This window comes from Perognathus longimembris, chromosome 11, assembly GCF_023159225.1.
Source record: "Perognathus longimembris pacificus isolate PPM17 chromosome 11, ASM2315922v1, whole genome shotgun sequence".
Lineage (NCBI taxonomy): Eukaryota > Metazoa > Chordata > Mammalia > Rodentia > Heteromyidae > Perognathus > Perognathus longimembris.
The window spans coordinates 60,189,753-60,204,417 of NC_063171.1; the positions used below are offsets into that span (position 1 = coordinate 60,189,753).

Consider the following 14,665-nt stretch of genomic DNA (forward strand, 5'->3'; position numbering starts at 1 on the left):
TCCTAGCTACTCTGGAGGCTGCGATCTGAGGATTGTGGCTTGAAGCCAGTGTGGGCAGAAAAGTCCCCATAAGACTCTTACTTCCAATTAACCACTCAAAAACCAGAAGTGGCACTATGGCTCAAGTGGTAGAGCACTAGCCTGAGCACAAAGAGGCTCAGGGACAGTGTCTAGGCCCTGAGTTCAAGCCCCACAATAGACAAAAAAAAAAAGACAGAAACTATAAAATAAAGTTAGTTTTAGTTGGGTGCCAGTGGCTCACACCTGTAATCATAGCCACAAGATTGTTGGGACCATGTTGGAAGAAAAAAGTTTAAGAGACTCCCTTCTCAATGGAGACCTTCGAGTGGTGGTGCCAGTCTGTTGTTAACGTAGCTAATGATGAGAAGCCTATACATGGATTGTGCCCAGGTGCAGGGCAAGAAGCAAGACTCTATCTCAATAATAACAAGCAAGGGGCTAGGAATGTGGCTCAGTAGTAGAACGCTTGCCTAGCATGCATGAAGCCTCGGGTTCAATCCCTCTGAACCACATAAACAGAAAAAGCTCGAAGTGATGCTGTGGCTCAAGTGGTAGAGTGCTAGCCTTGAGCAAAAGAAGCTCAGGGACAGTGCCCAGGCCCTGAGTTCAAGCCCCATGAATGGCAAAAAAGCAAAAATCTGGGCAGCAGGCATGGCTCAGCAGTAACAGTGCCTAACACACAAGTGTGAGACCCTGAGTTCAAACCCCAATTGTGGAGGGGAGTGAGTTTTAGAGGCAGATAAGTTGCCTTAAATACTATGTTTAACACTTACTAGCTGTGTTACCTTGAGTAAGTTATTTAGCTTCTTTGAGACTCAGCTTCCCCAGCTGTAAAACAGGGAGAACACTGTCCTCAGATATGATGGTGAGAATTAAAAAAAAATATTTGTTAGGTACTTAAACAATACCTGGTAATAAGTAACAGTATTATTTGCTTACAAAACAATACAAACAACGGAATCCTAGTTTATGAAACCTAGTCATTCCGTACTACAGCAAGAAAGATTCCTTTGGTCCTGTATATACAGTGATCACAAAATTTATCAGTCTACACTGGACCACTTTTGAGAGTGAGAAGTAGAAATAATAACTACCTAGAGATGACAGTTGCAACTGGAAGCATCTAAGGAAAATAAGGATTATGCTTGCCTTCAATACACCCTTGTGACTACTACTGACTTCCTTGAGACTAGTCCACTCCTTGTGTCTCCTCATCATCAAAATGTCCATACCAACAATGACACCCAAGAGCACTTTGGAAGCACTTAAGAGTTTAGGGAATGGCACATTAGTGGTTAAGACACATCTCTGTAGTCCATTGCTTGTGTTCAAATTGTTGATTATCTACCACCTTAGCTGCATGTGTGTTAGGTAAGTTACTTAACCTCTACGGCTATTTCCTCATGTGTGGAGTGGGAGGCTGAAATGAATTAATATACATGAAATGCTTTCAATAGAGCCTGGCATAAATAATAAATGCTTGTATTTTTTTTCCCAGTCTTGGGGCTTCAGCTCAGGACCTAGGTACTGTCTCTGAACTTGTTTTGCTCGAGGCTAGCACTCTACCATGTGAGCCACAGCACTTCTTCTGCTTTTTCCTATTTAGGTGGTACTGAGGAATTGAACCCAGAACTTCATGCATGCTAGGCAAGCACTCTACCACTAAGCCACATTCCCAGCCTCAATGCTTGTATTTTTATTTGCATTTTTTATACTATGTTCTTTTTTTTTTTTTTGGCCAGTCCTGGGCCTTGGACTCGGGGCCTGAGCACTGTCCCTGGTTTCTTTTTGCTCAAGGCTAGCACTCTGCCACTTGAGCCACAACACCACTTCTGGCCGTTTTCTGTATATGTGGTACTGGGGAATTGAACCCAGGGCTTCATGTATACAAGGCAAGCACTCTTGCCACAAGGCCATATTCCCAGCCCTATTATGTTCTTTTTAGAACAGTTGGTTCCTAGAGAAGGAACTGATCACTTACAAACTGACATCTTCTGAATTCTTTCAGGTGTGCCAATTAGAGGCAGACATCAACTGATGTTTTTGTTTGTTTTTGAGCTAGTCCTGGGGCTTGATCTAGGGCCTAGGTGCTGTGGTCCCTGAACTTTTATGCTCAAGGATAGCACTCTACTACTTGATCCACAGCTCCACTTCCACTTTGCTTTTTGGTGGCTAACTGGAGATAAAGGTCTCAAAAACTTTCCTGCCCAGGCTGGCTTCAAAATGTGATCCTCAGGGCTGGGGATATGGCCTAGTGGCAAGAGTGCTTGCCTCATATACATGAGGCCCTGGGTTCAATTCCCCAGCATCACATATACAGAAAATGGCCAGAAGTAGCACTGTGGCTCAAGTGGCAGAGTGCTAGCCTTGAGCAAAAAGAAGCCAGGGACAGTGCTCAAGCCCTGAGTCCAAGGCCCAGGACTGGCCAAAAAAAAAAAAAGACAGAATTCAAAATCTGAACCTCAGTGCCTGCATCAACAGCCCATTTACTAAAACTGGAATGATACAGAGAATATTAATGGCCTCTGTAAAGATGACATGCAAATTCATGAAGTGTTCCATATTTTTGGAAAGAATTATACCAAGCAAAGGAAGCCAGACCCAAAGAAACATAGGCTGCATGGCTTCCCTCATTTGTAATAACTGGAATGTGCCCATAAATCTACAGGTAAACTCAATGGATAGAAGAAGACAAATAATTACACCTGGACATGATTAATTAAACAGCAATCTAAACATTCACACAGTGAGAACAAAGGAGGATATTCTTAGGAAAGGATTGCAAGGGCTCAATAGCCATGTGTGTAAGATCATATAAAATGATGCTTATTGAAATGAACTCCAAGAAATGGAAAAAGTTTTTTATTATGCTGTTTGCAAGTTTTTTTCTCCTTTGGTTTATTCCTTTCTGTTGCTTTTTTTTATTTCTGTACACGTTGTCTTGCATAAGTTTATCTGATTTGGGGAGGAGAAGGGAAGCATAGAAATGGTGGGCCAAAGGGTGAACCAATTCAGCAGTGAAACCAGGAGATACTATGTTGGAAATTGGTGTGTGTGGGGGGGGCAGGAAGTCAGGAGGGGAAAAAACTGGGAGAGAATGAGGGAAGGAGTGATACCATTCAAAAGGAAATATACTCATTACTTGACTCATATAACTAACTCCTCTGTACATCAGTTTTACAATAAAATTTAAAACAAACAAAAACAACAATAAAATGTGGTCCTTAGATTTCAGCTTTTTTGAATAGCTAGGATTACAGGCGTGAGCTCTAGCACCTGGCTAGTTTTTTGTTTTCATTTTTGTTTTGTTTTGTTTTTGAGGCAGTCTTGCAATATAGCCTAGGCTGGCCTCAAATGTATGATCCTCCTATCTCATCCTCCTTAGTGCTAGGATTATGGGCATGTACTACCATGGCTGGCTCAGATACAGTATTTTTTAAATGAGTGGTCACTGCAAGGTAGACTAGCACTAGAACTCTCCAAATCTGTTCTGCTTGTCACACAGTACATGCCAGAAAAAAAATGAGCTTACCTCTTCCTGGGGTTGCTGACCTTCCTCAGCTTCCTTTGCAGGAGCTGTGGAGGGCTCCTGCTTCTCAGTGCTCTCCTCTGGTGCCTCAGTGTCTGCAGGCTTCTCTCCAGGCTGCTCCTGAGCTTGCCTCTCTGCTCTTGACCGGCTGAAAGTCCTTTCTGCTTCTTGAAGGTCTGTTAGGGTAACACCCTAGGAAAATACCTCAAGATCAGGACAGTTTCACATTAACATTAATAACTTCAGCAGGGAAACTTTCCCATGAAGGTCCCAAAATATACAATGAGGACATTTAAATGCAAGGTTTAAAATAAGCACCTCAGTATGTAGAGAACTCAGGCCTGAGTCTAGGTATATTTTGAATGTAATACTTTAGCATTCTTAATTTTATCTCCAGAAATAGGTCAAATTGATGTACATCTGTTACAGGTGTTACTTCTTCCATATATACAGTGTTCAGTATCTTTATATGAACACTCCTTACTCTTCCAAGATCAAATGGCTAACAAGAGGTCCTCTGAACAGTTACTGGAAAAAAATTATATTACTAAAAAAAACAGATACAATTCTTCAACAAAGGGTGCTTGAAATATTAGTTATCTATGTGTAGAAAACTGAAACTAGACTTCTAACTCTCACCCTGCACAAAAACCAATTCAAAATTGATCAAAAAGATCTTAATGTAAGACCTGGAACTTTGAAACCACAACAGGAAAACACAAGGAAATCACTGGAAGATATAGACCCAGACAATTATTTTCTAGAATTTCTATAATTCCAACTGCCTAGAATATAACACCAAGAATTAACAAATAGGATTGCATCAAATTAAAAGTTTCTGTACATCGAAGAAAAAAGTTACCAGAATCAGGAGACAACTCACAGGATGGGAGAAAATCTCTGCCAGCTACTCAATGCTTAAAGGCTCAAAAGATGAAAAGTCAGAGCTAGCCTATAACAACAGCAAAAAACAAACAAACAAAAAAACCTCTTACTACCCTAGATTAGCTTTTCTCTAACATCATTTCCTAAATAATTCTGGGAATCATACAGAGAAGCTTATATTCCCCTACCATTTATCCCTCACTCATTTATTCAATAAATACAGATGATGATTGTTTATTTACTATATGCTGTGGAAGAAATTTATAAACAAAATCTGATCAGTCTCCTACGTCATTTCCATTAGGATGGCTAACCCAGGAAATAAGTACTAGCAAGAATGTGGACAAATTAGAACTCTGTGCAACACCTATAGGGATGTACACTGGTGGATATTCTATGGAAAAAGTATGGTAATTCCTCAAAAACTTTAAAATAGAATGACTACAGTACATGCTTGTAATCCTAGTACCGAGGAGGCCAAGGCAAAAGGCTCACAAATTCAAGGCCAGCCCATGGTCCATAGCAAGTTTAGGATAGTTGGAGCTAACACAGTGAGACCCTGTCTCAAAAACCTGAATAAAAGTAGATGAATTAATTTCAGTAAAAACAATTACCAAAAATTCTAAGCATTCACTACAATAACATTTATCAATGTATAAAGAACCAATGAAAACACAACAAAAACAAACAAAAAAAAGATTACCATATGATCCAGCAAATTCAAATTCTAAGTATATACCCAAAAGAACTGAAAGCAGGATCTTGAAAAGACAGTATGGCAGATAGTATGCTCATAGTAGCATTATTCACAAAAGCCAAATGTCTATCAACAGACAAATAGATAAATAAAACATGGCATATACATACAATGGAACTATTATCCAACTTAAAAAGGAAGGAAATTCATATGCTACACAATGGATGAATCTTGACATTATGCTAAGTGAAGTAAGTTAGGTACAAGCAGACAAGTAACTTTACGATTTTACTTGTATGAGATTCCTAAAGTAGTCAACTTTATAGAGACAGAAAGTAGAATTCTGGCTGCTAGGGACTGCAATAAAACAATCCAAAAAATAGTGAGTCTTGGTCCTCATGGAGGATACATTCTAATAAGTGGAACACATAAACAATCACCAAGAAAAAATGAGAGAATACTTGACCCACTTGGGAAGTACAGGGAAGACAACAAGGACTTTCTGCCGCAATGTAGAATATCTCTTTCTCAGTAAACAACTTCTCTACTTGACTTCTGTAGCATTTAAACCTGGAAGACATTTCCTTTTTGCTGGAAACTGATTTTTTCCTTCATTTCCTGTGTCACTGCTCTTTTCTGGTTTTTGTTTCACTTTTCTGTATGTTCCTTTTCACTCTGCTACATGAGCTCATCTTTCTATGACTCCTTAAGTAATTAATTTACAGCTTTCTCTCCATTCTCACTGCCATTTTAACCTGGGTCATGAACTTGTCATTTTCAGCTTGGACCACCATTAACAGCTGCCTAGCAAGTCTTCTGGTTTTTTGGCTTGGCAAACATTACTTTATTTACTACTCTCATTAATTTTCTGAATGAAGATCTTTGTAAAATACTATGTAGACTGTATCACATACTTCCAATGGCTCCTAGGCTCCTTCTTCTTTTGGGTAATAATTTATATTGAAATAGAACCCACACATCATAAAATGCACCCTTTTAGAAAGTGTATAATTCCATGGTTTTTAGTATTTTACAGCTATGCAATTATAACTGCTAATATTAGAACATTTTTGTCACCCCAAATAAAACCCAATGCCCATTAATAACTGACTTTCAATCTTCTGCCCTGAAGCTGCTGGCACTAATTTACCTTCTTTCTCTCTGGTTGTGCCTATTTTGGACATATCGCATAAATGGAATCACATAACCAATAGAGTCCATCATGTCTGGTTTCTTTCACTTACCAAGGTTCATCCATATTGTAACATGTGTCAATATCTAGTTTTTAATGCCATATTACATTCCATTGTATGGACATATATATTTTGCTTATCTATTCATTAGTTAATGAATATACATATGTACATATATACATGCATGCATCTTGTGTGTGTGTGCATATATATAGAGAGAATATTATTTGTTGCTATAGATTATTTATTTGTTTCTACTTTGGCTATTATAAATAATGCTATTATAAAGATCTATATCCAAGTTTGTTTATTTTCCCTGCTGCCAGTCCTGGAGCTTGAACCCAGGTTCTGGGAGCTTTTTTGCTTGAGCTACATGTCCATCACTGGCTTTTTGGTGGTTAATTAGAGATAAATCTCATGGCTTTCCTGCCTTGCTGGCTTTGAACTTTAATCCTCAGATCTCAGACTCCTGTACAGACAGGATTACAGGTTATATAAAAGTTTTTATGTGGGCATATGTCTTTAATGTATATACCTACGACTAGGATTGCTGGGTCAAATGGAAACATTTGGAGGAACCGCTGAGCTGCTTTTCCTCAGAGAACCTTAAAGTACAACAGGCTAGAGGAATTGTTCATATCCTTAAGTACAAGAAGAATAAATAGTTTTGCTTTGAACTTGGAGAAATGAGCCAGGTGTCAAATGGAAGTAGGCCTATGCAGTTATAAATTAATTTGTGTGCAATGGAAAATTAAACATAAATAAAAATTTTAATACAGTAGCTGGAACAAGGCATTTATTGTAGCATGCTTAAAATGTACATCTAAGGGAAAGGTAGGCAGACAAAAATACATTTTAAAAAAAGGAAGTTTCACCCACTTGAGTAGACCTTCGCGTCTGCCGAGCTTGTCTAGAACGTGCTTTCCGTAAAGACTCTGCTTCCTCATCACGTACAGGAGTCAGATAGGACCTGCAGAAAAAAGAGTAAGCAGAAGTAAGAACACTGTTCAGGGAATGACAAGGTGCTGCCACATCCTGAAGGGATGTCTACACTCTAAGAATGAACCTTGCCAAAGTCAAAATAACAAGAATTCTATTCACCATCAGTAAATACGACAGCATTCAAGAACATTATTTGTAAATGTGTTGCTCTTCATACAGAATCATATCATCTGTAAAATGAAAATCATATTTCTTCCTTCTGTAACTAATTTCTATTTCCTTTCTTGCCATAATGCTTTGAACTGAATGAAGTTCTAGGACATGTTGAAGAACAATAGCAATGGTAGATATACATGCTCTCTGTTTCTGCCTTCACAGACAACATTTTCAGCATTTTATCATTAAGTGTAATGTCTACAAGTTTTTTTCAGATACCGCTTACCAAACTAAGGCAATTTGTTTTCATTCTGATACAAATCAGGCTAAGAGGGTTTGTGTTATACATTTTAGCTTTTCTCTTCTTTTTTTTCTTCTCTTCTCCCTCCCTCTCTTCTCTCCATCTTTCTTTTCTTTTTTCCTCCCTTTCTTTTTCTTTCATGCTTAGTATGGAATCTAAGGCCTGGCAAGCACTCTACATATAAGCTACAAACCCAGTCCAAGATGTACCATTTTTTAAAATGTTATGTTTTAATGTAGATTCACTATTATTTAGTTTAAAATTCCTATGCTCATGTTTTTAAAAGAAATTGGCCTTTACTTTTCCCTTCTGGCAATATAGTGACTAGCTTTGTGAATGAGTTATATGAGTTAGGAAGTTTTCTTGTCTATTTTCTGTAAAACTGTATGTAAGATTTAGAATATTTCTTCCTTGAATGATTTCCCCAATAGAAGCCATCTAAGTTCAGAGTACACTTTGTAGAAAAGCTTTAAAGAAAAGATTCAAGTTCTTGGATGGTGCTGGTAGATCGTATCTATGATCCTAGTTACTTGGGAGGCTGAGATTGGAAGATCATGGTGCAAGGCCAGCAAGGGCAAAAGGACTGAAAAACCCCATTTCAACCAATATCTGGGTGTGATGGTGTGTGACTGAAATCCTAGCTGCAAAAAAGGCTAAGATTGGGAGGATCATATTTTCAGGCCAGTGTGGGTAAGAAGTTTGTAAGATCCCTATACCAACAGAAAAATTTGGGTGTAGTGGTACACACCTGACATTCAACTACAAGTATAAATAAGATTACAATCCACACAGGTCTAGGCAAAACAACTTAGACAAAAAGGGCTGGAGATAGGGCTCACATGGTAGAACACCTGCCTAGCAAGTGCAAATTTCTAAATTCACACTCCACTAACACACACACACACACACACACACACACACACAGTTCAAATTATTTAAAATAGGCTTACTTGTATTTGGTGTTTTAGTAATATTTGGTTCTTTAAGTTTTTTGTTTCATTTTATCTATTTAGTGGCATCACATTGTTTATGGTACCTTTTAACATATCCTAATTTCTATAGCAGTGGTTCTCAATTCTTTTTAGTCCAGTTTTTTTTAATTTTTGAAAATTTCAAAATTCCAAAGAGCTTGTTTATATGGAGGGATACATTTCATAATTACCTATTAGAAACTACTGTTAACATGTTAAAATGTACACACAGCTTTAGTGCATGTTAACACTAACAGTATTTTAATAACAATACATTTCCAAATGAAAAATTTGAAAGAAGAGAGACACATTAGTTTACAATGCTAGCTTAGAAGACAACTAGGTTTTCATATCTGCTTTGGCAGTTGATATGCTGTAGTTGAAATATAATAGTTACTAGGGGCTGGAAATGTGGCTTAGTGGTAGACTGTTTGCCTAGCATGCATGAAGCCCGGGTTTGAGTCCTCAGTACTACATAAACAGAAAAGGCTGGAAGCAGCACTGTGGCTCAAGTGGTAGAGCACTAGCTTTGAGCAAAAAGCTCAAGGACAGTGCAGTGTCCAGGCCCTAAGTTCAAGCCCCAGGACTGGCAATAAATAAATAAATAAATAAATAAATAAATAAATAAATAAATAAATAAAGTTCCTTAAATGTGAAGAAATCTAATCAAGATGCATTGTATATATAAGCAGCTTTATTGAATGCCAACTCTTCTGTACAACTATTACAGATAATAAATATATTTTAATAATAATGGTTTCTAGTTAGTTACAATGTGGAATGTTAATGGACTTTTCATATTCTGTTACATTAAATCTATTGGCTACCTTTACTTGCACTGGATTTTCTTATTCATGCATGATTTTAAAATACCATGTCTTCATTAGTCATTTGTAAGATCTTTCTAGAATTTAAGGTAGGGTCTTATTATAAAGCCCAGACTGGATTGGAACTCACTCTGATTCTTATAGACTAGCCTCTAATTTGCAATTCTTGCCTCAGGCTCCCAAGTGCTGGGATTACAAGCATGTATCTTCATGCCCAAGTAACACATACATTCTTTAATATAATTTTAGACCTTCAAATAATTTTAAAATTTTGGCAAGTTGTCAGTATCACAGTGACAAATACAAGTTTTCTAAAACTAATTTCCACTCAAAGTTTAAATTTTATCATGGACACAAATAATTATTATGCTTGTTTATTTGTTTGTTTTTAAGGAAATGTCTATTAAATACCCAAATCAGAATAACCATTGCTTGACCAACTTGTAAAAAAATGGTGTTCTGGTACTACTGTTGTATACTCTAGGTCTTATTGGCCATGTTTTATTTTCTGAATCCTTTTATCTGAGTTTCATTCACAATATTTTCTCTTTTGTTTTCCTCTCCTCTCCTCCTTCCTTCACTCCCTTGCCTCCCCTCCTCCCTTCCCTGGCAATACTGCATTTGAACTCAAGATCTTATACTTACTGGGTAGGCATTCTACCACTTGAGCCATGCCAACCCCCACCCCCAGGCTCTCATGTTTAGCTGGTCTGCTGTAAAACCACCGAATTTCATAATTTCGGCTATTTTTCAGTTCTAGAATTTCCACTTGATTATTTTTAGTAAATTGAAGCTCTCTGGTGAAATTCTTCATGTTATATTTCCTTGAACATATTAATCATAATCATTTTAAAGCCCATGACTGATAACATCTGGATCTATTCCTATAATTTGTCTTTTTCTTTTTGTCATTTAGACAATCCGTTTTATATCTTGGTACATCTTAGCAATTTTTAAAGTAAAACCAGAAACATATTTAATTTAAAAATACAGAGATAACTTGTGGTGGAAGGTATCTTCATCTCTCAGAAGACTAATCGTTATGTCTGGCAGTGATGCTAAGAAATTGCTTCTCAAACTTTCACTTGTGTCAGAATTACTCAAAGGGTTTGTGAAACACCAATGGGTAGGTTCCACAACCCAATTCTAGCTTCAGTAGATTATCACTAGAAAGTAGTAGCTTTGGGTGTAAGGTTAAAAGTTTTATTTGTATTTATTTCTCAGATGATGATGCTCACTCAGAGAAACACTTTGAAAACCATATGGCTGAGATAAATTACCTTAATCTATTTTGAGAATGAGTTGATTGGAAGCTATGCTGTCTTTGCAGGGGCTTTGCGGGACTCTATTTCTGGCAGGGCCATGAGAGTTAGACCCTCAGTGGTCCCAGATGACAGTCTGGGTTGGCCCCTGAATTCTCTCTTCCTAATTATTGTTCCATCAGCCCCATGGGACTATTGACAAGCTTGCCCAATGTCTTAACTTTATCAGCAGAAGAAGCACAGCCAGATATCAGATACTCGTCTCTACAATTTCCTTGACCCTTCAAGTTCCCCCTCAATAATTATCTAATACCTTCAAGGGTTTTTTTTCTTAATTATAAATAGGTTTCTAGTTATTCTCAGTGTCAAAATTTTGTCTAAAGCAAAATATGCCACAGGCTGAAGAAGCCTCTACCATTTTTTAAAATTTATTTATTTTTTTCAAATTTTTATTATCAAACTGATGTACAGAGAGGTTACAGTTTCATACGTTAGGCATTGGATACATTTCTTGTACTGTTTGTTACCTTGTCCCTCATACCCACCTCCCTCCTCCCCCAGCCTCTACCATTTTTATAAGCATATTTTCCCCTCAATGGAGATTAGTAAATTGGAATTCTGATATATGCTTCTATCTACTGAGTTTGGTAGGCTTGAATTACTCCTTCTTATATACCCTTCCTTATATACCTTATATACCTTTCCATTGAGTAAACTAAAAACAACAACAACAACAATGTTCCAAAATGTGCAGAGTGATATACTGGAATTGGTGACCAAAATAGAGACATGGGAGTAACTTCCCATGTCTGGATTATCAGTTAACATACTCACCTGCAAAATAGATAGCATTATTATAATTACCTCTATTACCATATATGCCCACCATGTGTCCTAGAAGGCAGTAAACACCTTTTTTATTTGCTATGAAAATGAGATTAAACAATAGGTGACATTCAAACAATTGATTATAGAGAATTAAGTATGACTTAACAGCATTTATTTCTACAGTTTATTGTATCCCATCATCCCCTATAGATGGACCAATTTTGTGAAGAAGCTGAGCAAAATGCTTAGCAATTTACCACTGATCACTAAAGAATTCATAATAAACAATAACAAAAGACTTAAAATGTGCTCTAACAGGTATATTGTGGGGATAAGGTATCTTTGGCATGGGAATTAGATTGCCTGGCTTGTTTGTTTTTTACCAGGACTCCTCAACATACTAGCTAGCTTATTTTTAATAAATTGAACACTCTAAACCTAAATTTCTTACAAAATGAGGATTCTGACAACTGAGATGAATACAGACGTACTTATATGTTTGTTGTGGAAACGCTCACAACACACACTGAGGTAAAGCACTTAGACCTATGACTACCACTACTACCACCCCTAATACTACATTCTCTTCACTTCCTCCTTCAAAGATTAAGTAGTAACTTGGAAAATGAAGAAAGGATATGAGTTCTGCAATATCAACTGCATCTAAAGTTCTCCCTAATTATTATTATTTTTTAAGCCAGAATTGGATAATTCATTTGGAAGAGTTTTTAATTTCCTTGAAAATATTCTAATGAAGGTTTATAGGGTTATCTAAGCAAAATAAAACTACTTGAAACAGAAGCATAAAACTAGGATTTCTAAGGAGAAAACAAAGCTTCTTTCCCTAGAATGATGTAGAGAGGTCCAAAATTCAACAAGAAACTGGTTTTGAAGTACCTTTAAAGAATCTAAGAATTCAAATCTACTGAAGAGGGAAGGCACTTAGTGAAATAAATTCACTTCAAACAAGAAATCATCAAGTTGGCTATTTATCCTTAATATGCCTTTTACTATATGATACAATTAATACATTATTTATGGTTTATATATTAGAATATATTATAAAATTATAGGCATCCTATATGCAATTAATTTTTATTCAAATAGCCCATCAATCAATCAATCAAACAATAGAAATTTTAGAAACAAAAATTTTGAGTTCTCATACAAACATTATACATCTCAAATGCAGAGAAGCTCTTGGTCAGCCCCTGTATTATTGTCAGTTATGTTTAACTTGTGTACTTTGTCCTTTATTTTGTAAAACTATGCCTACTAAAGAAGCAAATGGTGCTCCTCATCCCTGGTCAGATTCCATTTCACTCCAGTTAGATGGGCCAACATCGTGAATTCAAGCAATAACAGTGAGATATGGGGAAAAAGAAACCCTGTTGCTCTGTTGGTGGGAATACTAGTATAACCATTCTGGACAGCAGTCTGGAGGTTCCTTAAAACATAATCTTCCCTACAACTCAGCCATACCACGCCTGGATATCCACCCAGAACATCACAAGCCAAGATACCATAAAGAGACTTGCAAATCATGCTCATTGCTGCACTATTTATAATAGCCAAGTTGAGGAAACAGCCCAGTTGCCCTACAATAAATGAATGGATCAAAAAATGTGGCACCTATACAAAATGGAATTTTATACAGTCATTAGAAAGAATAATATTATGTCATTTTCAAGGAAATGGATGGACCAAGAACAAATCATGTTAAATAAGACAAGACAAGCTCAGAGACACAAATAGCAAATGTTTTCTCTCATATGCAAAAGCTAGGTCTACAGTACAATGGGACATGATAAATTACACAAGACTCAAAGCATTCACACACAGTGAGCCCAAAGGAGATTATTCTTAGGAGAGGAACACAAAGGTGCAATGTCTGTGTAGCTCTGATCATATAAAATAATATTTATTGAGATGAACACCAGGAAATGGAAACAAGAGGGTTTTTCTTCATTGTTTTTGCTTTCTTTTCTTTTTGTCTTGTTTGTTCATTTATCTGTCTTTAGAAGGGTAAGGAAGAAGCATAGATATGGAGGGACAAAGGGTAAACAAATGCAGCAGTAGTTCTCACTAAACACTATGTTGAAAATGAACTATACAACTTGTGGGTGGGACCAGGAGGGAAAAACTGGGAGAGGGGAAGTAAAGGGGTGACATTGTCAAAAAAAGAAATGTATGTAATGTAATGTATGTATGTAACTGTAACTCCTCTGTACAGCACATTTATAGTAACAAAATTTTTAAGACAAAAGAAGCAAAGGGTGCCCCAAAGGAAGGTAAAAGTTAATGTGCTTAATAGAAGTGATAAAGTGAAAATCTTAGATCTGTTATGGAAGTTGTGTGGTGTTATAGAAAAAAATGAACCAAGAATCTATAAAACAGTACTGAACATTATGGGTCACAGGTATTTGTGGACCTCATTGTAACACAATCTCATTGGAACCACAGACCTGCAGATATCAAGGGTCTACTGTTTGTTTTATGTAATATTACTTACAAGAGCATCTAATGGTCTTATACAATAGCTTGTACTATGTCCTATGTATGAAGATATGTAAGCAAAAGCTTTTCAGAGATTCAAAAAATAACTACTCTGGTATCAACCTCGAAGCATATACAGGCACTTACAAGGGATGGGGAGGGATAAGTGAATCACAGACCTGGGGCTAAAGATTTTATAAATGATTCAATTCTAAGGCACTGGGTAGACATAATATTCTTCTTTGCTTATAAATGAGTTAGTCAAGGTCTAAGACAGCATGAAAATACTCCTAAAATGTCCTATATCCAAAGAGACTATGACCATATTTTTCTGTTTCCAGTATAAGTTTTCTTATGCTACAATGAGAAAATTGTTTCTTTTACCAAGCATCATGGTATTCTGGTTATGTGGATTTATGAAGACAATTCTTCAAATTCCATCAGTAACAGGAATAAATTATAAAAATGCCTTAGATTAGACTTCTCCTAGCATCCTCTGCCATTTCCCAAAATGAACACTCCATTGACAAGGATGATTTTTTACATTTCCAAAGGTT

General features: G+C 36.7%; 1 protein-coding gene and 1 pseudogene across 7 annotated transcripts in view; one reads left to right on the top strand and one right to left on the bottom strand.

Annotated features, from left to right (window-relative positions):
* The window catches only part of Ppp1r12b (protein phosphatase 1 regulatory subunit 12B), a 201,797-nt gene that overhangs the window by 77,456 nt on the left and 109,676 nt on the right, over positions 1 to 14,665 (bottom strand). For all 7 annotated transcript variants that reach the window (XM_048357234.1, XM_048357233.1, XM_048357232.1 and 4 more), the window contains 2 exons: positions 7,205 to 7,295; positions 3,554 to 3,742 (listed from right to left, as the gene is read on the bottom strand). In XM_048357234.1, coding sequence (XP_048213191.1) covers positions 3,554 to 3,742; positions 7,205 to 7,295 — 280 coding nt within the window. The remainder of the gene's footprint in view (positions 1 to 3,553; positions 3,743 to 7,204; positions 7,296 to 14,665) is intronic.
* Positions 2,489 to 2,589, top strand: LOC125360338 (annotated as a pseudogene).